General features: G+C 50.5%; 8 protein-coding genes across 8 annotated transcripts; 4 read left to right on the top strand and 4 right to left on the bottom strand.

The window, feature by feature from the left end:
* Nucleotides 1–1,591: 1,591 nt before the first annotated feature.
* CCMA1212_010827 (Lactose permease) lies at nt 1,592–3,613 on the top strand (the record flags this gene model as incomplete). The annotated part of the gene is made up of 6 exons (XM_073707854.1): nt 1,592–1,822; nt 1,903–1,982; nt 2,074–2,351; nt 2,420–3,084; nt 3,148–3,252; nt 3,323–3,613. The coding sequence occupies 6 exons, from the start codon at nt 1,592–1,594 to the stop codon at nt 3,611–3,613; spliced, it is 1,650 nt and encodes a 549-aa protein (XP_073553655.1).
* Nucleotides 3,614–3,931: 318 nt separating this feature from the next.
* CCMA1212_010826 (uncharacterized protein) lies at nt 3,932–5,646 on the bottom strand (the record flags this gene model as incomplete). The annotated part of the gene is made up of 2 exons (XM_073707853.1): nt 3,932–5,090; nt 5,129–5,646. The coding sequence occupies 2 exons, from the start codon at nt 5,644–5,646 to the stop codon at nt 3,932–3,934; spliced, it is 1,677 nt and encodes a 558-aa protein (XP_073553656.1).
* Nucleotides 5,647–6,694: 1,048 nt separating this feature from the next.
* CCMA1212_010824 (uncharacterized protein) lies at nt 6,695–8,467 on the bottom strand (the record flags this gene model as incomplete). The annotated part of the gene is made up of 4 exons (XM_073707852.1): nt 8,358–8,467; nt 8,107–8,287; nt 7,319–7,989; nt 6,695–7,255 (listed from the first exon to the last, which is right to left on the bottom strand). The coding sequence occupies exons 1-4, from the start codon at nt 8,436–8,438 to the stop codon at nt 6,695–6,697; spliced, it is 1,494 nt and encodes a 497-aa protein (XP_073553657.1). The 5' UTR covers nt 8,439–8,467.
* A 3,640-nt stretch (nt 8,468–12,107) lies between these two features.
* On the top strand, nt 12,108–12,725 carry CCMA1212_010823 (uncharacterized protein; the record flags this gene model as incomplete). The annotated part of the gene is made up of 2 exons (XM_073707851.1): nt 12,108–12,442; nt 12,503–12,725. The coding sequence occupies 2 exons, from the start codon at nt 12,108–12,110 to the stop codon at nt 12,723–12,725; spliced, it is 558 nt and encodes a 185-aa protein (XP_073553651.1).
* Nucleotides 12,726–13,509: 784 nt separating this feature from the next.
* CCMA1212_010822 (uncharacterized protein) lies at nt 13,510–14,256 on the bottom strand (the record flags this gene model as incomplete). Its single annotated transcript, XM_073707850.1, has 2 exons — nt 13,762–14,256; nt 13,510–13,709 (listed from the first exon to the last, which is right to left on the bottom strand). The coding sequence occupies exons 1-2, from the start codon at nt 14,237–14,239 to the stop codon at nt 13,510–13,512; spliced, it is 678 nt and encodes a 225-aa protein (XP_073553652.1). The 5' UTR covers nt 14,240–14,256.
* A 1,676-nt stretch (nt 14,257–15,932) lies between these two features.
* On the bottom strand, nt 15,933–17,037 carry CCMA1212_010821 (uncharacterized protein; the record flags this gene model as incomplete). Its single annotated transcript, XM_073707849.1, has 2 exons — nt 15,933–16,099; nt 16,161–17,037. The coding sequence occupies 2 exons, from the start codon at nt 17,035–17,037 to the stop codon at nt 15,933–15,935; spliced, it is 1,044 nt and encodes a 347-aa protein (XP_073553653.1).
* Nucleotides 17,038–17,998: 961 nt separating this feature from the next.
* CCMA1212_010820 (Aflatoxin B1 aldehyde reductase member 3) lies at nt 17,999–19,215 on the top strand (the record flags this gene model as incomplete). Its single annotated transcript, XM_073707848.1, has 4 exons — nt 17,999–18,043; nt 18,101–18,657; nt 18,766–18,835; nt 18,907–19,215. The coding sequence occupies 4 exons, from the start codon at nt 17,999–18,001 to the stop codon at nt 19,213–19,215; spliced, it is 981 nt and encodes a 326-aa protein (XP_073553654.1).
* Nucleotides 19,216–19,604: 389 nt separating this feature from the next.
* CCMA1212_010819 (uncharacterized protein) lies at nt 19,605–20,696 on the top strand (the record flags this gene model as incomplete). Its single annotated transcript, XM_073707847.1, has 3 exons — nt 19,605–20,037; nt 20,124–20,442; nt 20,492–20,696. The coding sequence occupies 3 exons, from the start codon at nt 19,605–19,607 to the stop codon at nt 20,694–20,696; spliced, it is 957 nt and encodes a 318-aa protein (XP_073553677.1).
* Between the last annotated feature and the right edge of the window lie 2,305 nt (nt 20,697–23,001).

The raw sequence follows: 23,001 nt of genomic DNA, 5'->3' as shown, positions 1-23,001 counted from the left end.
TATTATCTGCAAGAGGGGCTGGTAAATGCACGCAGATAACGAATGGTGGGCGCGTCGACAATACGATCAGGTTGTATGCACAGGCAGGAACATTGATAAACCGGAAAACCTTGAATGAGGAGATCGGAGTTAGTATCATGACTGTGAAAGAAGCAAAACTGACCAACGACAGTACGGCGATTGCCGAGGAATGACCAGAGCCATGTCCCTGTCCATTCATGCATCGGGCCACACCTCTACTGATGGATTCTTGCTTGTATTTCCTTGCCGCTTGGGAATCGAGGAGGTGAAGTCAGAAATTGCGGACAAGTTGACATCGCTTGTGCCGTAAGCGCAGCTACTTACAAAGAAGAGCTTCCGCCAGTATGGCCTTGATGTCGACGCGGTTGTACAAAGCGCAGAGTAGGAACGTCGAGTACAAACGCGCACTGGGATATAATGCGAAGAGGGAACGACTTGAGTGCCCGCATTTCACCCGCATTTACCAGGTTCGGTGAAATCGACTGTCTTTGCGTTGGGGGTCAGCCGCCAAACCGCGTCAAGATGCAAGTAAGCCCCGAACCATGTAATACATACTACCGACTACATACAACCGCTCAGTACTGCACGGCTTCCGTGCTTAAACGTTGTGATCGTGGCTGCGCAGTTCAGCTTGATTCCTCTTGGCATTGATGAAACACCATTCGAGCCTCATTCGAGACAGCATGATGCATCCATGCAGCCGTCAAATGCACCATCTTCTTTGGAAAGTTTTCTGGACAATTAACTGTGTGAAAAGGGCGGTTTAACGCTGCTCTGTGAAGATGAAATCAACCGCTGAACAACCCATTGCCTTCAACTGAGCCGTATGCGGTACTTTGTACGTATGTACGCTCATGCGTCTTACAAGCCAGAGTACGACGTACAACTTCTTTTCCTTACCCCGTCTCTCCGCGTCTTCAAAGGCTTCCCGCCGCTAGCCTTGCACCCAGCTCAATGGTTCAAAGCGCTTATTGATCCCTGGCGCTCGGTGGGGGAACAGAAGATGGGGGAAAAGACATTGCGGAGGCGCCAAAAAGTGTCGTGTGGCGCCTTTTCTGGCTGCCTTTGCCCTGCTCTCCGGTCACACAGAGGCAGCTTTGCAGACAAGAAGATAGCCTTTCTATCATTAGTGCCCCCAGCTTGATAGTAAACAAGTGTGGTTGATGACCGGATGGATCCTTGATTGCGACTATGTATGTATATCTCGGGACCTTGGTTACATACCCTTGTCCTGAACGGGGATTTCGCCTCGTGGCTCTCGTTTCGTGAAGCATGGGGGATGAGTTGACTTGATTGCCGCAGTCTTTGTGTCTGTCACCCTTACCGGGTACTGACTGTTTACTGCTGGATGTGCGCGAAACCATAAAGAGATCTCGGCCCGCCGTCAGTATTGCTGCCTCCCTTCCGTTCACCAGCCCCCTCCCTCCCTTTGCCTCTCCTTTGCCGTCATCTGGACGCTTCTGTTCAAAGTGTTCGCAGCAGGGAGATACGCCACTAACTCTGCAGAAGGTCAAGAGCAAGCAGAGGAAACGGACGCTGCCAAGGAAAAGCGACGAGACGAATCGGAGCAATGACGGAAAAGGATGAGTCGCGCCCTGAGCCGGTCATTGACCATGGCTCAATCAACGGGGACACCGTCGACAAGGCCGCCATTGGCAGCGTCACCGAGGTGCAGGGAAACACTCACTATCACGAGACGGTCACTTCAGCGCCAATAGATCCTTGGTCGCGGACAAGCATCCAGCTCTACTTTATTCTGCTTGTGGCGGCCTTGAACGCGACGTCATCTGGTTTTGACGGTGTAAGTGAAGGGAAAGCAGAATACTCTGAAGGTCTTTTAGTAGCTATTAATCCGAGACATCATGGCTGACCATCTTGCAGTCGATCTTCAGCTCCATCAATGCTATGGATCAGTACAAGGCATACTTTCACCACACCGAGCTTGGTTCTGCTACCGGAATGTAAAGTTTACTCGTCCTGCCAAAAGAGTCCAAAAGAGTCTTGAATGCTATTCATGTATGAAGCATTGGCTTACATGATCTCTTCTCTTAGCATCTTCATGATCTATACCATCGGCAATATGGTCGGCTCTCTCTTCACCGGGCTGATTTGCGACCAGTGGGGTCGTCGAGCCGGTATGATGGCGGGCTCCCTTTTCATCATGGTTGGTGCCATTGTCCAGACTGCCTCCAAGTCGGATGCCTACCTGCTCGGCGGCCGTTTCGTCCTTGGATTCGGTGTCTCTATCGGAACTTCGTCTGCGCCCACCTACGCCCTTGAGCTGGCTCCCCCCCAGTGGCGAGCTCGTGTCGTTGGTTACTACAACACTTGTAAGTAGGACGTCTTACCCAGTCCTCCTACATCTTCCGGCTTGCTAACAGGGAGGCTAATGCCACAGTCTTCTACACCGGCTCTATCCTCGCTCTTGGTGTTGCCTATGCCGCCGCAAAGAACAACAGCACCCTCGCCTTCCGCCTTCCCATGGGACTCCAGCTCGTTCCTCCCTTCTTCATCTTCATCGGCGCGCTCTTCATCCCCGAATCCCCTCGATGGCTCACCATGTGGGGAAAGAAAGACCAGGCCGCTGCCATCTTGGCCAAGTATCATGGAGGGGGCGACATGAATCACCCCATGGTCCAGCTCGAACTGCGCGAGTTTGAGGCCTCGATCGAGCTGCAAAAAGCGTCCAGCGTCTGGGACTACTGGGCGCTCGTCAAGGACCACAATGCCCGTTGGCGGTTCACCATGATGGCTTTCATGTCCTTCTTCGCCCAGCTGTCTGGAAACTCTGTCCTGACGTACTATCTGCCCTCCATGTACAAGCTTCTCGGAATCATCTCGGTTGAGCGCCGTCTGTTGCTATCCTTTGCCAACGCTATCGTTTCCTGCGCCGGCGCTGTTGCTGGTTCCGCTACGAATGACAAGATTGGCCGCCGTACCAAGCTCTGGATTGGGAGTATTATCCTTGCCAGTCTGTTCGGCGCTGTCACTGGATTCTCCGCCAAGTTTGAGCACGGCTCGGATGGCATCAGCACGGCCTTTTCTAACGGTGGTGTAGCCATGGTCAGTACCCATCACCTTCCTAGTCCAGAGTGACAGCGCCTTATGCTAACTGTGCTGAATCAGATCTTCCTCTTTGGCTGCGTCTACTCCTTTGTGTACACTCCCCTAACAGCCACCTACTGCGCCGAAGTTTTGGCAACTCCTACCCGTGCCAAGGGTATGGGAGTCGTAAGTTGAGCCCCGACTTTACGCCGTCTTTCTTTGCTATCGACTTTGCTGACCTCGCTCACTCTTTCAGCACGTCATCATGTCCAACTGCGCCAACCTCTACAATACCTACGTCACCGCTGTCGCCCTCGAAGCCATCAACTGGCGCTACTACCTCATCTTTGTCGGCCTCAATCTCATCTACGGCTTCTGCTGGTTCGTCTTCGGTGTCGAGACTCGTGGCCGCACTCTGGAGGAGATGGATGAAGTCTTCAACGCCAAGTGGCCGCCGCGTGCTGCTCTGCAAAAGCACGTCATGATCAAGCGAGATGGCCATCTTGCAGGCCTCGACGATAGCAGCGGCAATGCTGATAGGGTCTGAATGTAGTCGGAATGGGTATTGCGGTAGGGTCATGTTTTGAGCTTCTTGATAACTTGAAGACCAGATGGCGATGGAGAGTTACTGGAAGTTGCGAAAGAGGAGCTGTTTCTTTTCATGCAAGACATGATAGACATGATATTATACCGATGCACGACTAATGATACAAGAAGAGCTTTGCTGTTACAATTATGGCTAGGACAGTTGATACGTGCATGAGTGTTGGACCGTACTCATGCGCCCGGGAGAGAGAGAGAGAAAGAGAGAGAGAGATGGTTTTTGNAAAAAAAAAAAAAACGAACGACTATTCCTGTTCTCGCTTCAGTTGTTCTCCTCCTGTAGGATGCTGTACATGTTCCCATGACCCGAGAGATAACTTGCTAGTCCACTGTTCGCGTCTTCATGACCTTCTTCGAATGACTCCGGTCTGATCGTATTTTCAATTGCCCATGCCACTCTCTCCGCCGCAATCTTTGCCCCTCCAATATTCGGTGCTGCTGGCCCGAGCTGGAGAGCTCCCAACCGTCCAGCCAAAAAGAGAGGTATACCATCTTTCCACATGAGATCCTCATTGATGCAAGGAAACCCACCGTGCCCGTGTATGGGGTATTTCTCTAGCATAGTCTGCAGATACGGCAAGCAAGCAAAGTCGGTTTGAATTCCCGTCGCGAAGTATATGTAGTCAAAGGCGGGCAATCCGGCAATGGGCGGCTCTGTCTTGACGGACCAAAGACTAGAGCCATCTATGTCCTTTAGTTCTGCGTCCACGAGCGTCGTAAGGGTGTGTAGCTCTATAGTGCCAGCTGAGATGCACTTCTTTACTTTCTTGTAGTAAAGAGGCGTGAGGCTGCCACCGCCGCGGGCCTCCTTGATGATGGCGAGGCGTTCGAGATCCGAGTCTGCGGTCCAGAAGCGCGCTTGCTCGGCGTTTTTGTATTTGCCCATCCATGAGAGATCGACATCGAAGTGCTTGACTCGCATGGGGCCACGCATGAGATGCCATACTTTGGTCACGCCTCTCTTCAGGGCCAGGACAGCGAGCTGTGCAGAGGTGAGACCGCCGCCGATGATGAGGATATTGGTCGAAGAGCCGGAGGCAATGCGTGATTGGACAAGAGGGTCGGGGAACTGCTTGATTTGCATACTGTGGCATGCTTGAGGGAGCATGCCGCTGGCTGTGAAGGGAGCTGACGGTAGAGGAGGGATCTGGGGCGTGTTTGCTGGGCCGACGGCGAGGACGACTGCTTTGGCATAGTAATGCCTGGTCTTGTCTGTTGTGACAGTGAAAAGCTTTACGCCATCTAACGAAACGCCCCTGACTTCACCGTAGTCGATGTCTTGCAGTGTCTCCTTGCGGATCAGCTGCCCTCCGAGGTCGTATCGTCCGGCGACTTGCGCGCAGTGGTCGCTGAAGAGCGCCTGGGATGGTGTGTAGTAGTCGTTTCGGTCGCGAAGATTAATATCGATCCTTGACTCCTGCCTGGTAGTTTTTTTTTTTTTTCTCCGTCAGCAACTTACGAGAGAGATTCTGAGGCGTAGAAGTTGACATACTTGCCACCACACACTTGGCGCTTGGCCATTCTTTTGCTCGCATGCTTGCTAATTTCTTTGCCCACACAGTTGCGAATCTCAACAAGCTCATCCTCTCGCTGATGATAGTATGCGTGAGCCAGAAGCGCGTCCCTATCCAGCGGATCCACATGCCACAGCATCGGGCTTCGCAGGTGAGAGATGTTGTATGTCTTGAAGAGATGGTTCCATCGGCCGAGCCACTTGTTGTCTGTAGCGTCCAAGACGAGCATCTTGTATTCGGGTCGAGAAGCTTTCGAGCGTCGAGCCTGAGAGACTTTACCGCTCTTGACGTGCTTGAGAGCGACTTGCTTGCCATACTTGCCGATCCAGTGGTAACGACGGTGCTCCTCGTCCGTGAAGAGGGCGGCTGGAGTGTGCTCACGGAGTCGAGAAGCTGTGGCAAGGCCACAGGGGCCTGCGCCGACGATTATGACATCGTATACTTCGTTAACCGCTTCACCCATGGTTGCTGACTCCTTGTCGTTTCTTGTATGTGGAGGAAAGTCGAGTTGGCCTGGAGGAGTATTCGTAGCTGTTTCTTCATGATATGAAGCTCTTGAGGTCCCTTGCTCCTCATATCTCTTCGTACTTATTCAGCATAGAGAACCTTGATGGCCAGACCGCAGCCGCCCTTGACTCCTAGCCTACACCTTAGCAGAAGATCTGGTAGGCACTCTCCGTTGGTGACTACCTACGATAGTAGATGATGTCGGATGGACCTTGATGGACTGTGGGGAAGACATCAAGGTTGTTTGCAGTGGGATGCCGCCACTGCGAGCCGGAGAGCAAACTACAGGTAGGGACAAATACACGCATGAAAGCGATACACTTGCAGTCTTGTGCTTTACATAGATGACTGCAGACGTACTCCTCATTCTGGCCCTTTGTCCTCCTTGCCTCCCTGACAGATCGTAGTTAATCGTGCAGCTATCGACGCATGTAAGGCTACAATTTGGAGCAACAGCTGTAGACTGGCACATTGCCCCCGGCGTCTGTTTTGGTAAGCCAGATCTCAGGATTTCTAGGGATTTTGCAAAAGGCCCCTTCTCCCGAAAACCGCTCGCCATTGAACAGGTAGATTGCATAGTGGCCCTATGGCATCATCTAGTGGTCTTCAGCTGAAGACTCCATCAGCGCCCTTCTCGAAGCTATTCCCCACTCCGAAGGGGTTTTTTTTTTCACAGCCAATCATACCTTACGTACCGATCTTACGACGCCCAGAATCCATCAAGCGGATCAAAAAGCAATTTGGCGCAGTGGAAGCGCGCCGGGCTCATAACCCGGAGGTCGCACGATCGAAACGTGCAATTGCTATCTCGCATGACTTTCTTTCTTTTTGTTTTTCTTTTTCCATCTTATGGTCTTTTTTGTCCGTTCCGACTCCCGCTCCATGAGAACGACATCTCCCCTCTCTGGAACACAGGCAAACTCCCTCCCATCACTGACTCATACGGATACATCCTACATAGATCGTCAAAGCCATGGGTGTACCGAAGAGCAATCGTACGCAACTCAGCGCCATCTTGTCCACGTAAAGCAGCAATAGACTCCCGTCATAACCGACAGCAGCCCCAGAAACCAGCACAAGTGCATCCATTCCTGATCCGTGCTGAAGTGGAAAATGTGTCCACTAGCGGGACCAAGAAAGAGACCCAGGGCCCAGGCCGTGCTCAAACCGCTGAGCATCATGCCTGGAGTCAGCATCTTCAATTCCCAACTCAGCTCCACGCCGCGGGCTCGAATGCGGCTTCTCAGAGCCTCGAGTCTCTGTGCGGCGGCAGAGATGGCGGTCGTTTGAGTGGTCGTGGCGAGGGAGATGCAAAGGCCGATGAGCCCTACATTCACCACGAAAAGAACGCGGGTTGTCGTATCGTCTCCAGTCAGGAAGCCGAGAGTGACCATGAAGACTCCGCATGCAAGCGCTGATATCGCGCTGAACCATCGAGGGCCGTATAAATGTGTAAACTTGCCAACAAGGGGACCACCTGCCATGGGCAGAAGCAAAGCGAACATGACGCCTCCTCCGGCAGATGAAGTCCACCCAAAATGACGAAGGACGTAGATGGGGATAGTCTGTTGGTGCGTGTCAGCAAGAAACCTCATGGACGAGTTGATGACACATGTGAGTGAGCTTACAGCTTCCAATGCTGACCGAACAACGCATGCCATGGCCGCTCCAGAGACGCTGGACAGCCAGTTCCATCCCAGTGCCCTCAGCGCGGCTACATCACCGTCATCTTCGCAATCAGTCGTACCAGAAAGCGCCGATCGATTGTCTTCGCCCCCACGTTCCAGATCCGTCGGCGAGGTGTGATTGCATGTATCTGTTGTCCTGTGAGATACTGCTGAAGAAGTTCCAAGGAGTGCATCTGTTTCTGAAAGCCCCTTGGCGGCGTCCACCAGATCTTGCTTTTGTAATGTCGAGTCCTTATTTCGTTCCTTAACAAGAAGTCGGAGAGCGATATCAATCGCAATTACCGCCTCGACAACGACGAAGACAGCCCAGTGTCCTAGGCTTTCATAGAGGTAGCCCCCTACAATAGGTCCCACCAGCTCCCCGACTGTTGCACCAAGTGTCGTGTAGCCCATGCACACTCCCAGATTGGCCTCGTCTACCTGCGAGACCAGAAACGCGATGCCAGACACCCAAACGAGGGCCTCGGAGGCTCCCTGCAGAGCCCGGGCAAAGATGATGAGGTACGGATTCCTGCCGAGGAAGAAGAGCAGGGTGGCGACGAGCATGACGCCGATGCCAACGAGGAATGGGCGACTTTTGGCGACGCCTCCATCGATGTAACCAGCGATCCCTTTCGTGGCGCGAAGCAGTGAGTAAACACATCTCATCGCAGGATGAATGGCTATTGCTTCTGGGTGAGAATTGGGTTGACTTACAGTTGGTGATAAGCAGTGCCATCCCGAAGGACTCAAGAGATAGAGCAGCCCAGTAACCGACTTTTGATCGACGACTACGTCAGCGGAAACTCGAGATATCGCAGCTCGGATATGACATGTGATGGGTCTGCTACCTTCTTCTGGAGGTGTTCTTAGTCGACCCGTGAAAAGTTCTGGTAGAAATGGTATGACTAGATCGTATACCATGCCGTCCTAGTAAATTGACCATCAGTTAGCATCGCTTCATGATGTTCGAAGCCTCCTCATCGGTTCGATTACTTACTGTGAAAACTGCAAATGCGACCGCAAAAGTCACGAATCCCTCCGACGATCTCCATGGTTCTGTTTCCGACAGGAATCTCATAATAGGCACATCAAGATAGTTTCTGGGACCTTTGAGAGCAGAGTGTGCGGTGTGCGGATGAGCAGTATGTTCGGCGATCTACTGATCTCGAAGAGCCGTAGCGATAAGATGAAAGAGAGCTGCAACTTTAATACTCTGGCTTCTACTGCAAGAAATGACAGAAGAGGCAGGATCAAGATCTTTTGAGATGCTTGAGGTGGGTGGGAAAGGAGGATGCAAGGCGCGGAGCTACCTCATGCTTTGCATCATAGCGGGCCAGAGGCTTGTTCTCTTGGCGACGAAGAGTGATAGGAATACTTGATTGCAACCGCGAATAAGCCCCAGCGTAATAACCTGAACGTGAACTGAATTCTTGTAGGTAACACGGTGGCGGAAGAGCGTGAGGCCTGTATGTGACTAGCAAGCTGGAGAGCATGCTGTGGCCCCATGGTCATGTCTCACAGTAATAAGATGAGCAAACACCATCTCACGATGATGGGCGTTTAGCCTACCTAGTATCAGCCACCATAAGAAGTACGGGGGAGGCGATAACATGCCGTCGCTGCCAAGCGGCCCTGTCAGGTCCACCAGTACCCCGTTAGATACGGATGATGGTGGTCTAGACATATCATGTAGCTATTTTCTCTGGATTTGGTACGATGTATAGAGCCCTGCGGTGAGGTCTGCTAGAAGCATCGATAGATGACGAACTAGTGGCCAATAAGAACGACACGTTCGGGGCTGAACATGGCGGGCAATGTGAGAAATGACTGTTCAAGGTCTAATCGTCAAAATACGGTCCTGCTGTTCCGAGTGCGATGAAGCACGCTCCTCTCTGCACAGCATCTCTACTATTGGTCTACTGAGATCAAATCGAGGGATGTGCGATGGTTGAGACCGGGGAAGACGCACGCACTCCCGATCAATCTTGGTTCCGCTGGCGGCTGATGGCAAGTTACATACTACTATCATTAGTGGTACATGACTTTATCCTGGACATAGGCGGCTGCCGTGTCAATGTCTGCTGGGCGTCCGCTTCAAGATATTGACCACCTATCCATACCTAAGTAGGCATATGCCGTACTTCAGGTGCAATCATTCTAATCGTATCTTGGCTACCCAGAAGCATGGGGAGCGTGAATACCAAGGTCACGCAGAGTACACGAGTCAATCGGTATTCAATCGATGCAGGGGCTGAGGGACTGATTGGACAAAAGGAGATGTAAAACATGTTTGTGATTTGATCCTTGAAGTGGAGGAGCTGGCGCTAGGTATGTCTAAGTGATCCTGCCAGTTTTCCGGCAGAAAGCTGTTGTCTCGCGTAAAGGAATCAATGGCTGACGAGCGGAAAACCAAGGGCATGATGCGCAATGTTCCTCTGAAGCTGCAAAGCTTGATACAATCACCATTCGTAACGAGCAAACATACTCAAATGTTGTTCAGTTTGGCCTACTTGATACGGTTGGGAGGGGCGAAGAGGATATTAACAAAATGATCCATCTGCAAGATGCGAATTCTTTACCCAAAAGCGGACACGATGTCTCGTGTCTCATGGCTTTTCCGGCTGCCTTATAGAGGAGCCAGAGCACTTCCAGAAATCCAGTCGCTGCCAACCTCGCGTCGTGAGAGCTGATTGTGCTTCAGTATGATGGAGAGGCGGTAACGGTCATGTAGTACTCCGATGGTATGCGACTGGATTGCTAGGCTGTTCTTGAACCTATAGTGCAGTAATAGTGCAAAGTCTCATTTGTAATAATAGCAAGTCGTGGGGGCAAAATTCCCTCAAATCACGGGGCGCCTCGGAAAGAAGAGTATCGTGACTCTCGGGGTATCCGCGAATGAACTGCTTCCAACGCCACACGTTACCACGCGTAGGACCCGGGAGCTCGCTATTCTGACCAGGCTTTTAATGCTAAAGGTACTTCTGTTATAACAGTGACTGAACATGCGGCTAGGAAGAGCGGCCTTCCTGTGTTTGTGGCTTTAGCATCGCGGGATTTGACTATTTTATACTGGCTATGGCGAAGCATTGTTTTTCCGCATGAATGCGAAGTAGCAACCCACAACATATCGCGTGCGCCTCGGGTTCATGTGATGGCAATAGAAGGCGCCAGCAATTCCGATGCTGCATCTGGAGCGTCGTCTCTTACATTCTCCTGTCATTGCCATGTTGCTTCAGCTTCGAGGAAGCGCACGAGAGGAGGCGATGATAGGTATTGTACCACCCGCTAGATGATATTTCTTTCGACTGGAGCATAATAGTCGAGGTAGGATACAAATAGGGTAGCCATGAGCATAGCCGCTCCTTCATTTTGTTGTTAGCTGCAGAAGCTGGCAGCAAAGGGCTTCACTCATTTATGACGAGGTGATTAGACATTTTACATACCATGTGTGTTTGCGTGCATACCATATCTGAGGCTGATCCTGATCGGCTCACATGATACCTTTCGCAAGGGCTTGGACAGAATACTTGCAGGTTTATGCCCGTACACTACGTTAAGGAGCTCAGAGATGGATCGGTTTCGATCAATGAGTTGACGACCTGCGACAGGATCAGAAATCAAGCCAAGATGGCAGAACGATATTGATGGGGAAACGGATTATTTTCATTGACCGTGTACACGCTCTCATGAATCCGCCCTCGCTTAGTGGAAATGGTCTGGGCCTTTGAAGCGGCCGACATGGCCCTGTTCGCAGATTCGTAGGTTAGACTGCTACCTACTGGCCTCCAGCGATTTGTTGGGGCTTGGATAGAGAGACAATTATGTACAAATGGCGAAGGGACCGGTTTCGATTGCCGCCCCTGCGAGAGTTGCAAATTCCATGGGAGTAAAGTAGACTGACATGATACGGTCAGTTGCCTACTGCTAGAAAATCACAGGATATCTTTGTGGTTGACATCCTGCAAACGTGGGAATTGCGCGCATGCGAATTCGGCCGTATCTGCGGTAGCATGCTGTGGGTTATCGGGAACGACTGTCGGCAGAAGTAACTTTTTTCCATCTAAAACGTTAATCATATGATGTAGAAAAGACCAAATCGCATTCGTGTGTGTTGGTGTGCGGGTGTGTGTTTTGTTTCTTCGATGGCTTTGGTAGTAGTACTGTTTGTTGACTGCCACTCTCCCCCGGCCCTTATCCACTCCTTTGAGGCCTTTCTCCCCTTCTGTTCCCGCATCGACCTGATGTCCATAGACGCAGCCGAGCATCGAGCATTGTTATTCGCGCATGTGAAGATAGGTTTTTGCGAATCACCCGCACAGCTATCCCGAAGCATGTCAAGAGGCCGACGCCTTGCCATTCCCGCGACCGGCTCATTTCGAGCATCACCAACCAGAACGGGCGGAGCCGTGCGTGGCCGATCGGCCACTATTTCGGGATGCGGAAGGCTATAAAAAAAAGTCCTTGGCGTGATGGTTGGAACGTCCTCGTTCGGGCAGGTCTGTGATGATGACTTAGACTACTGGAGAAAACTCTGGCCTGTCGGCGTACGTCCCTCGCCGATTTCAAGCTAGTTTGAGACGTTCAGTCACGCGGAGGACGGGGAAAGGTAGTATTGGGCTATAAATGATTAATGTGACTCTGGGAATGGAGATGCTGGTGGTGTATAAAAGAATGGTTCATCCGCCCGGAGGTCCTGGAAAGAGGAGGTGTATCTCATATTATTGTCTCAAGAAGCAGCCTTCCGTTGATGATGAAGTTCACAACCGTCCTCTGCGCCCTTGCTCCTGCAGTTCTGGCGCTGCCAAGCTCGCCCTTGGTCAAACGGCAGGGAAGCATCACAGCCATCACAGACCAGCTTCTCTTCGACATTTCTCTTCCCGAATTCATCACACACCGCGACGCAAAGAATCCCTCCAACCTTGATTGGTCGTCAGATGGCTGCACCGACTCGCCTGATAACCCCTTTGGATTCCCCTTCATTCCTGCCTGCTATCGCCACGACTTTGGCTACCAGAACTACCGCGCTCAGAACCGATTCACCGAGAGCGGCAAGCTCAACATTGACAACAACTTCAAGGACGAGTAAGTTGGGAAGTTTTGCCTCTCTATGGGAACAGTTAAGTACTAAGCAGGACGGAATAGCCTCTACTACCAGTGTCAGACATCGAGCGTGCAGTCCGTTTGCGACGCTCTCGCCGATGTCTACTACGCTGCTGTGAGAGCGTTTGGAGGCGGCGATGCTTCTCCTGGTAAGCGGGAAGAGTCGCAAGAGGATTTGATCAAGGAGTATGAGGAGAAAGTCGAGATCTATAACAAACTTGTCAAGGAGGCCCAGGACAAGGGCCTGCTGCCTATTCTGGACTAGAAAGTTCAACTCTTAGTACATCAAGGCATGGATGATCGATGATACCAATTTGAACAATTATTTCTTTGAGCATCCGATAATTGATCCGCTCCAAAAAGGGTCCATGCGAGAAACAACACAAAGAGACTATGACAGGCGTGACTTAGCATAGCCGAGCAAGCGTTTGTCACATAAATTAGTACGCTTGCTTCATTTCATTAGGCTCGACTCGTCCCTGAGGGATTCCGCCAAAGCTTCAAAGGTTCTGCTTCCGATTACCCCGCACTTGAGCTTCCGGCACCCCGCATCAACCCCTCAAGGCATTTTTCAAATTTTCAGGGCATCGAATAGACTCCAGGATACTCTATGCGTGCGGATCTAGGACCAGAAGTCGAGGGCTAATGATAGCAGAACCCGAACCTGGTCAAAGAGTCAAAGTGAAACAACGGAGAGTTGAATATGAGGACACTATCTGGGGAGTCAGCTATAGTAGTTGCAATGGATGAGGCAATGTCTCATGGGTTTATTGTCAGGACTGCGAGAAACAAAGTTGCAAGAGTTACATGACCGATAGACGAGATAAGACTGGCGCTGGCAAAGTAAGGCAGTTGAACGTGAGAATAGAGACAGAAGGATTCCAAAAATACTGGCTCTGACTTGGCATCCAATCCTAATGTCTTTTCTCGCAATGTTTTCATAGGGAAGACTAAGAACGATCGAGTTTGAACTCTTGACTAGATATGCTATCTTGCATTAGTGAGTTGGTGGAGAGAGGAAGGGGGGACATGATTGTGTGACCTTTTCATCAGATCTTGACACACATCTCCAAACCCTTGGAGTAGGGGATAGTCAGATTAGTGTAGCCGCTTGTCGGGGACCTTAAGTGGCCCAAGAGTTCCTTGTATCGAGTAGCGGAAGTAATGGAATTGTCAATGATGACGACGGCTCCGGACCCGAGCTTCGGCTCCAGAAGCTTCAGGGCAGGCAGAGCAACAGGGGCCCAGACTAGATGACGATCAGAAATGAGTCCCTTTGGCAAGAATAACGTCTAACTCACTATCCAGAAGGACTAGATCAACTTGCGGGATGTTGTCTCTCAATGTCTCAAGGAGGTCCCCTTCTCTCAGATCGATATGGCGCGTCACGAGATCGTCACCCGCTTCCCTCCAATGCTGACGAGCCTTTTCTGCCTTTGTTGGCTCCTTTTCCGTGGCAATAACGATACCCTCACCACCGAGGCGTCCGAGATTGCTACCGACGGCCAACGCAAGATATATGGTGCTCACGCCGAAGCTGGTGCCAATCTCGACGATATTGCGAGCCCCGGTGGCTCTGGCTAGCTGATAGACAAACTGGCATTTGTCTTGGTCTAGTGCAATGAATTTGTCTTGCATCAACTCATCGAATCCATCAGGAGAGCTCAGATATGTAGACGGGAGAGCTGCCTCCTGTGTAAGTGACTCTTGATGAAGATGGTTGAGCAGCGCGTGAACATGGTCAGGCGCCACGACGGGGTTCGGAGCTGGATCCGACATTATGGGATTGAGTTGAACTGGAGCTTCCTTTGGTTTTCAGATTTTTGATGATGTGACGAGTACACGTATAGTTTACGCTTGTTGTATCCTGGTTGGAGAGGCTAGTGCTTTGGGTATTCAAGGACGAGAATCCGGAATACGGCCTAGAAATGGCCCACTAGTTGACCTTTGACGTTCTGTGAGATTCGTCTTCGATGCACAATGCACGTAACCAAGGGTTTCAAGCCTATCTATACCTCCCAAATGCTTAGTAATTCTCCTTTTCCAAGATCCTGCAAAGCGCACTATCCAGATCTCGGCCAAAAGCCCTCTTCTCCTCGCCCTGCCTACTTCCTATACGGCGAGCTTTCTGCCGCGGTACAATTCAGCCTCCAATACCCTCTTCGATCATCCGGCCTTGACCGGCTTTTATAACTCCGGGCCGCTGATGTAATAGAAGCTCAGCCACTGAAACCCGGGGACCATGGCGGCATCCTCGAGGAGATATCTAAGCAAAACGGAGTTAGTTCGCCTTGACTGCTAGTATTTTTATACACACCTGGACGAAACAAGCGCTTTGTTCATCCCTGTTCTACAGGCTCCTTCGAAGAAGAGCCGGGACATTCTTGGAGCTCAACACCATTCAGGCAATCACAGCGCATCATCTACACAGAATATGACCTCATCCTCTGATGGAGAAGTCCCATTTCCCCAAGCATCAAAAAATAATAGGAGCAGGATTAGCCAGTTATTCTGTATGTCATTGCCGTAACATTCTGTCCTCGTATAGCAGTAGTCACAAGATAGGTGCTGAATACGTATCCAATCTCTGCCGTCCTGCCATATCCGCACGTGACGAAGGCTCGTACTGCCGGCAGTGAAAAGGAAAATGTCAGTCTCCAAATTTCTTCCGCGGATTGACATCGACTCATCCTATAATCTTCTCGTTCATGAGAATCCACCAGATGTAGAAAGTGCGCAACAGCAACCCGATGAGATGCATGTCTGGCTGGAGTATCTAACCCAGAAGAACCAGAGTTTGAGAAACGGCCAAATCTCTTCCTGCGGCGTGGAGTACCACATTCGCAGGTATGGATCGCTTGACTCGGCCTCGCCTGAAAAGAAGCCGGGGCGGGGGATGAGCTGTCTGGCGCTTTCCTTTGTAAATCGGATAGATCGCATGGAACGGGCCGTCGACATGGCAGACGGCCACAACATCGGCAGTTGAACATATGATCGGATACACTTAACAACATCCGATATGGTGGACGGCTGGCAGAGTATGGGCGCCGAGATGTTCTGGTAGGAATACCCCACCAAGTCTTTGAAGATTTGCAGCACTCTAGGCGAACTTATCCAAATCACCAACTGACTTTCAAGAAGCGAAGCTGAAGATCTCCAACAGACCCTCTCCCATCCCCCGTATACCAGGGTGCAGTCTCGGTAATAGAAGATGAACGGCGGACACGGCAAGTACTGCCAAAGTCCTAACATAGCAAGACGTCCGAGCTGAGTACACAATGACTCAACTTTGTGCTAGTGCTATCCAAATAGTATATGACCATCATTAATCGTGACAACGCGCTTCATCAAGGCTTTGAGACTTTATAAATACACACTGCAGTTTGCTCGATCTGACGGATATAGGCAAGTGTCAGCTTGCCACGGGCGAGAAGCGCGTAAAAGAGAAAAGCAGAAGTTCAAGCGGAATTCTTTAGTGAGTGCCAGACAAGGCAACATTCTGGAGAGTTCCAAAATAGCCGACCGTAAGCGTAGATTTATCATTGAGGATTGACAGATCGACCGGCGGCGGAGGTTGGGAAGATTCTTCAGAAAAGAACTTGACACTTCGCCTGGCAACCCAGACAGGATTCTCATCAGCTACATTATTCACCGTTAGTCCGAAAGCACGAAGAGACATGAGAGTCGACCAGCCACTAACCAATCCAGTGTCCAGCCTTTGGAACGATATCAGTCTCCAGATGGTTTGTCACATTGCCCCAAGCTTGACTGGCGAAAGGCCCTAGACTGCCTTCTCCCCCCAATGCCAGCGTTGGTATCTGCAACGGGCGCTTCCCAAGCGTACCTTGGAAAAAGCTAGCCGCTGAAGCAATAGCTCTGGTTTCAAATGGACCAAGCATAGCTCTGAGGAAGCCCGGTTTCGAAATTGAACTTGTATATCGATTCACAACATCTTCAGAGAAGCTCGTTGCGCCGGAGTAACTGCCGTGATAGAAGTACCATTCCAGCATTTGCTTCTCTCTACCGGATATGAAGAACTCGGCAGCGTCCGTAACCGAGAAGAATGCCAATTGCCAGTTGGCATACAGATCCCAATAGGCCCCGGGATTTCTCGCCACTTCAAATCCAAAGCCAGGTAGCAAGTATTCTGTCACTACAAGCCTCCGAACGAGATCGGGGTACTTGACGGCCAAAGCCGTTGCTATGCCGGCTCCCATATCGTGCGACAAGACATAGGTAGAAGTGATGTTGAGGAAGTCCAAGACACCTTTCAAGTCCTCTGCGGAGGCCATGACCGTGTAGTTAGAATCCGGCGGCAAAGACGAATCGCCGGCACCGCGGTTATCTACCGCGATAACGGTGTAATTTTCAGCCAGGAGGGGCCCAATACTTCTCCACGTCAGACTGAACTGAGGATTGCCATGAACAAGAAGGACTGGCGGGCCACTGCCCGCATATCGCAAGTGAATGCTGACAGTTTCGAGGGCAATGCGCTGATGCTCCCAGTTATCAAAGCTTGTGAGCGCACTGGCCCATCGAAAAACGAAGCAGAGAGCGAAAACGGACGATAGATGCATTTTTCGATCGAGATTACTATAGTACCGAACTGATCTTGAATTTTCGAAGTGGCAGTTCTTTAACGGAAAGGTAGTTGATGTAATATCCCCTTTTTTTCCCTTTCCCGGCTTTCTCGTGGATCGAGAATCGTGAGCTAAGTATGTAGGAGAGAGTGGTGGAGAGTTCAGGATGATGACTCTTTCAGTGACAAATACATGTCTCGGCCGTAATTCCGAGCGTATCATAACTGATCAAGTTACGGTAGTAGTCTTAGGCTAGTAGGTTGAATGATGATCCTTGAAGAACGAACATGCTGCGTAGAATGACTCCCCGAAGGTATGCCCTGCCTAGACGCTTGTTGCCTGATGGAAACATTCCGTAGATGAACAATGGTGCAAATCTCTCGACAAGGCAAATATGAACGTTAATAATCACTATCACCGCCTCGAGTCAAGAATAACAGACGAATAAGACAAAGGTTGGCCAATCTGGCAGTTGCCATTTCGAGACTGTCCCTCCAAAAAAAGATAGTGGGCCAGGATCTTACTTACTCTGCAACGATACTATGGGCTTCGCAAGCAGACAATCTATATGAGAAGTCAAAAGTAAAGTTAGTGTGTGTAAGTATACGACATCTGGTTCTCACTATTGATCCTTGCAGTTGCCACATTCAGCATAGGCTGCCGAAAACGCGATATGCTTCACCACTTGTGCCCACGACAAAAGAACTTCGATTGGCCATTTCTATTCAAATGGCCTGGGTCTTGAAAGATGCAATTCAGATGATTTCAAAGCAATCTTTGAAGAACTGTAAGTTGCAGATCTGAGCAAAAAAGGCCATTGTTTCGTTCTTCGTCTGAAGGGCTCCTGATTGTAGATATAAAGAGGGACACTCGAGCCACTTTGGATGTGAGTCCACGGCGTCACCACTCGACGCAAAGTTATATACGACTACCTTTCACAAGTTCTGAATTCTTCAAGATGGCCGCCAAGTCACCTATTAACATTATCGCCGGAGCAGGCAACGTACGTATTCCCCTCCAGGTGTGTCTTGTTGACCGTACTCTAACTCTTGATTGCCAGATTGGCGACAGCAAGATCGACAAGACTGTCCGATATGACATGCCTGACCAGGTGAACGCGTACCTGGATGCCTTTTACAAGCGGGGATATAGGCAAATCGACACCGCGCGCAATTATTCCACCGGGGCCGCCGGTACTTCGGAGCCAAGGCTCGGTGCAGTCGAGGCAGGCAAACGGTTTATCATCGACACCAAAGTGAAGTCCCGCGAGCCTGGAAGCCACACGAGGGAAAGAATTGCCGAGGATGTTGACACTTCGCTCAAAGAGCTAAAGATCAACCAAATCCACATCGAGTATCTCCATCAACCGGATAGAGCGACCCCCTTCGAGGAGACTTGTGAGGCCATTGACAAGGCTTACAGGGAGGGCAAGTTCAGAAAGTTTGGGCTCTCCAACTTTACGGCAGGTGAAGTCGCACAAGTCCTCGAGATCTGCGAGCGTCGGGGCTTCGTGAAACCGAGCGTTTATCAGGGACAGTACAATCCCCTTGTCCGAGGTGGAGAAAAGGAACTGTTCCCTCTCCTGCGCAAAAACAATATGGCTTTCTATGCCTGGAGGTATGCGACGACAACCCAACTCCGCGCGTGTTGGAAATTGGTCCAACGGCACGATAGAATGGTAGAAGAGTCCTCAAAAAAAATGCGGTCAACTAACGTTTAGAATAGCCCGGCCGGGGGAGGCTTCTTCGCCGGAAACTACAAGACGGGCAAAGAGGGCGGTCGGTTTGACAAGTCGGTAAGTCTTCCAGGTGGACTAAGTGCAATTGTGCAGATGTAAATGACTGAATGACTGACATTGAAATGCAGACCTTCCTCGGCAGTTTCTACTCGGCTCTGTACCTTAAACCCTCGATTGAGGCCGCGACGGAAAACGCATTGGCTGTTGCTAGCAAGCACAGTATCAGTGGTCATGCTGCTGCTTTGAGATGGACCGCTTATCACAGTGCTCTCGATGCAAAATACGGTGACTCCATCATCATCGGCGCGTCTACTATCGATCAAGCAAACTCCAACCTCGATATTGCCGAGGCAGGGCCGCTCCCGGATGATGCTGCCGTGGCCTTCGATGCCTTGTACGAGGAAGTTGGCGCAGATGAGATTCCTTATGCCTTTTAAAGCTAGGCTCATATTGAACCGGGGCTTGACACTTGGATTGTAACAATTTTCGATCGTCATCATGTGCCTGACTCGACTTGCTTACGCGAGCAAGAAGGCGGTAGAACGCCGGCAAACCATCAGCAGGTGGCGAACTCCGGATTAGGAAACTGCACGACTTGGCAACGCCTGATGTGGCCTAGGGTGGGATTTGATAATTGACCTCGCAGCAACGAGTTGAGATCTGGATTTATCATCTCTTGCATTATATACGAACCGTGGCCCTCAGCTGCATGTATAGCATTTGTGGTGGGATGACATAGTCTTTACTTGCTCCGTAACAACGCTTGAGTTGCCCAAAAGTCAAGTGTTCACACATTCTTCTCATCGCCAGTTAATAGCAACTCGCCATGAGCCAACCTTTACGCGGAAAGGTGCATTTTCTGTATCTCACGGACCCTGTCAACGGAAGCGCAATTTCTTCACACAAAGCGGCAAAGTCGCATGCGGCGCGGCACGGCCATGCAAGGATACGCAGGCAGCGAATGAGCGAGTATCAACAGGAGAGGGACAAGCATGAAGAAGGCAGCCAAGCTCTCTCCACAGCCGCGACGGGCTCCGTCTCATTGGCTAACGTTAGTCCTGGCGTGGCAGGAGGCTCGAACTCGGGTTCTAAGGACGATGAAGGGGGGATAGGGACTAATTGCGAAATCGTCCTGCAATTTCCTCGAGCCCCTCGACCTCCTAGCTTGGAAACATCTGCACTTTCTTCAGTCTCCAAGCACATCTACTCACTGTACGGCACCAGGGTCAACCGGACGCAGCAGTTTCTTATCCAACACTGTAAGTAAATCAGCCAGCTCATTACCGTATTGACAATCGTTCATTTGAAGCCTTTTTCGAACTGAATCGGCTCACACCACGTCAAGACGTTAGCTTCGTGATCCCTTTTGGCAAACGCCATTGCCAGAGATACACGGACTCCAAAGTGTGGAAACGATTCATGTTCACCGAGTTGTTCCCTGTCGCCCTAGCCCATCCCGGATTGCTGAGCGCGATACTACTTGCCGCATGCCGGAGCCTTTTCGAACAAGACAAGAACAGCCGCTACGTACAGCTGGCCACATACTACAAGCTCGTTTGCCTTCGATCTATGCGTGAACTGCTCGCCGTACAAAATCCTCACGTGGGCGACTCGGCAATAGCCCAGGCATCTTTATTAGCAGCCGACGAGGTGGGTTTCGCCCGGTTCCCCTTCCCCGGTTCACCTTGATGAGCCCGATGCTAAACTCTTAAGACAGCTGTACCTCGGTGACAGAGATGTCTCAAGGCAGCATATCGAAGCCGCAAACAGGATGGTCGCTATGCAAGGAGGCAGTGCAATGCTTGGAATGAATGGGTTCCTCGCGGCCATTGTAGACACCTTGACGTGTGCTCTCGCTCGTCGAGATCCAATGTGTAAGCTTCGTATCCCCCGGATACTTTGGGTCGTTAGGTGTTAACTGGATGGCAGCGTGTGATATGCCATAAACGTGAATTGGCCAATGGCTGCTTTTATATATTTCCCACTCGAACCGTCAATTATCCAGCTGGGTAGAAGTTCAGTAAAGAGAGGCTACTGGGCTGATTTTCGATTGTCGTTGTAGACTTTTTCACAACATACTCTTATTATGAATCTAGGCTCTCGGGATCTTTGGTTTGCTCCGCGACGTCGCATTGTAGCTACACAAGCGTTGCATAGAAGAATCCGAGGATTCTTCATTCTATTGTCGCCCCTGAGTGAGGGTGGTGGGAGCTGACAGAAGCCAACTTGCTGGGGAAATGCAAAAAAAACATTCTTGTGATGCACAGGGCGAAGAATGAACAAGACTTGATGGAAACGCATCGGGCCTAATGAGACTAACGAGTCGAAGCTGCCGAAAGGATTGGCATTAAGCTAAAGTTCAGCTCCAAACACGGTAGTGAACTATTCGTTTCCATTTGGTCGAGCGCCGAGGGGAAGCCTATGGCAATTCTCCAGAAGCGTGATCATTATCACCATCTCCTAATAACGGCCAGGACCATATTTGCCACCATCGTAGTAACATATACTAATATGCCTCGATGAACCGAATCTGCTGGCCCTCGAGCATAAGAGACAGGAGCTGATAATTGTGTGGGTTGCTCAGGTAGAAATCACTTTGAAAGAGAAAGATGCGCGGCAGAGCTGAGGGGTTTGGGAGTGTAAGGTCAAGGCTCCAGCTGGCGAGAGTGAAGGGTGAGGGATGAAACAGAGACGTCTTGGAAGTGAAGCAACTGGAACAGGCAGGTGCCTAAAGAAGGGTTGAAGCTATCGCGGTTGCCTCGCGTTCCGCACTTTTCAAACTTGCCCATTCTTACCTACAATCACAAAGTTCGGCGACACGCGATAGTACCTGACTGCGATGGAGCCTCGTGACATGGAAAAGGATATGTAATAGGGGGAACCCAACGGGGATGGGGAAGAAGGTGGGAGACAGCAATTGATGTGGCTATTGATAAAATAACCGGCATCAGCACGCCGTTGTTAGTAAGGATAGATTAAGCAAGGCTATATCTGCTATGAGTTCCGCGACTTGGTCGACATCGTGCAGGAATTCTACAGTACGACTTCTGGTTCCATCATCAAGTCCAACCTCGGCAATTCTCTTCGCCTACCTAATATGAGGAATGTGATAATGCGACACTTGCTTTAGAATGTCAACAGAAGCTGTACTTTTCAGGCTATCTGGATTGGCGTTGCATCTATTAGCCGGAAGTGGCATGTAGGCCTTCCTTTGTCACGTTGTCTAACCTACCCAGGGCACCTGGTGGCTAATGCCAGCTTAACCTTGTGCGAGAAGCTGTTTGTGATTGCGCCAACAGAACACGCTTGAATTTGCGTGCAAGAATTCATTCAGTGAGACCGAAAAGAAGATGGTTGTGCATTAGAGCATTAGTCGCAGAACGGGTGCAGTTGCGGACGACGCGATTCAGGGGCACCTTTCCCATTGCCTTTCGTTCTTGTATTTTTCCCATCACCCTTTTTCTAGCGCGGTCACTTATTAGCACATAATCTGTAAGAATACTGTCGGTCTTACTGTGCCGTATAGTTGATACACTAGGTATTACGGCAATAAACACCATGTGTCTGGTATCAATCATTCACGCCATTAGTGTAAGCAAGTTGGGCGAGTTTAGAACTACCTTATGTTATATTCAATAGAGGTGGCCCGATTTCTCTCGATTTATTATAAACCGCTTCCACTTTCTCACGTACGCGGGCTCTTTACAACTGGTTCTAACATTCAGTATCAGGTGACTATTTGATAAGAAGAAGCGCTACGATATTCCAGGTGCTCATCGAAGAGCAAAACCATCGCTCCCGACTGGCATTTCTCATTTGGGCAGGAGCTAGACTTGAGCAGCGACCAGTGTGCTTGGGAAGATCGCCAAGAGTTGCATGAAAGGAACGGGCGTTTTTCTGCAGGTATCCAGATAGAACTAACAGAAGGCATTCGGGATTGCTGCGGGCAGATACTGGAAATAGTTGCTATTAGCGTTCAATGAATGACTTGCCGGATACAGAAGCTGGCGTCTGTCCATGATATATTGACCAAGGTAGCAACTGGTACTGATGCAATAGGAGTGGTAGATTGAGTGCGACCTAGCCAGAGTGAGTAGTCTAACCAGCATGCCACCCCCAAGAAGTGAAAGCAGCTTAGGAGATCATTACAGCTGGTAGGAAGCATTGCGTCAATTCGGTAAGCAATAAGGTGAATGAGTTGCTGTCTAGATGATCCTCGGGAA

The sequence above is a fragment of the Trichoderma ghanense genome, assembly GCF_004382785.1.
Source record: "Trichoderma ghanense strain CCMA-1212 chromosome Unknown scaffold_32, whole genome shotgun sequence".
NCBI classification, from domain to species: Eukaryota; Fungi; Ascomycota; class Sordariomycetes; order Hypocreales; family Hypocreaceae; genus Trichoderma; species Trichoderma ghanense.
This window is presented reverse-complemented; position numbering and strand designations above follow the sequence as displayed.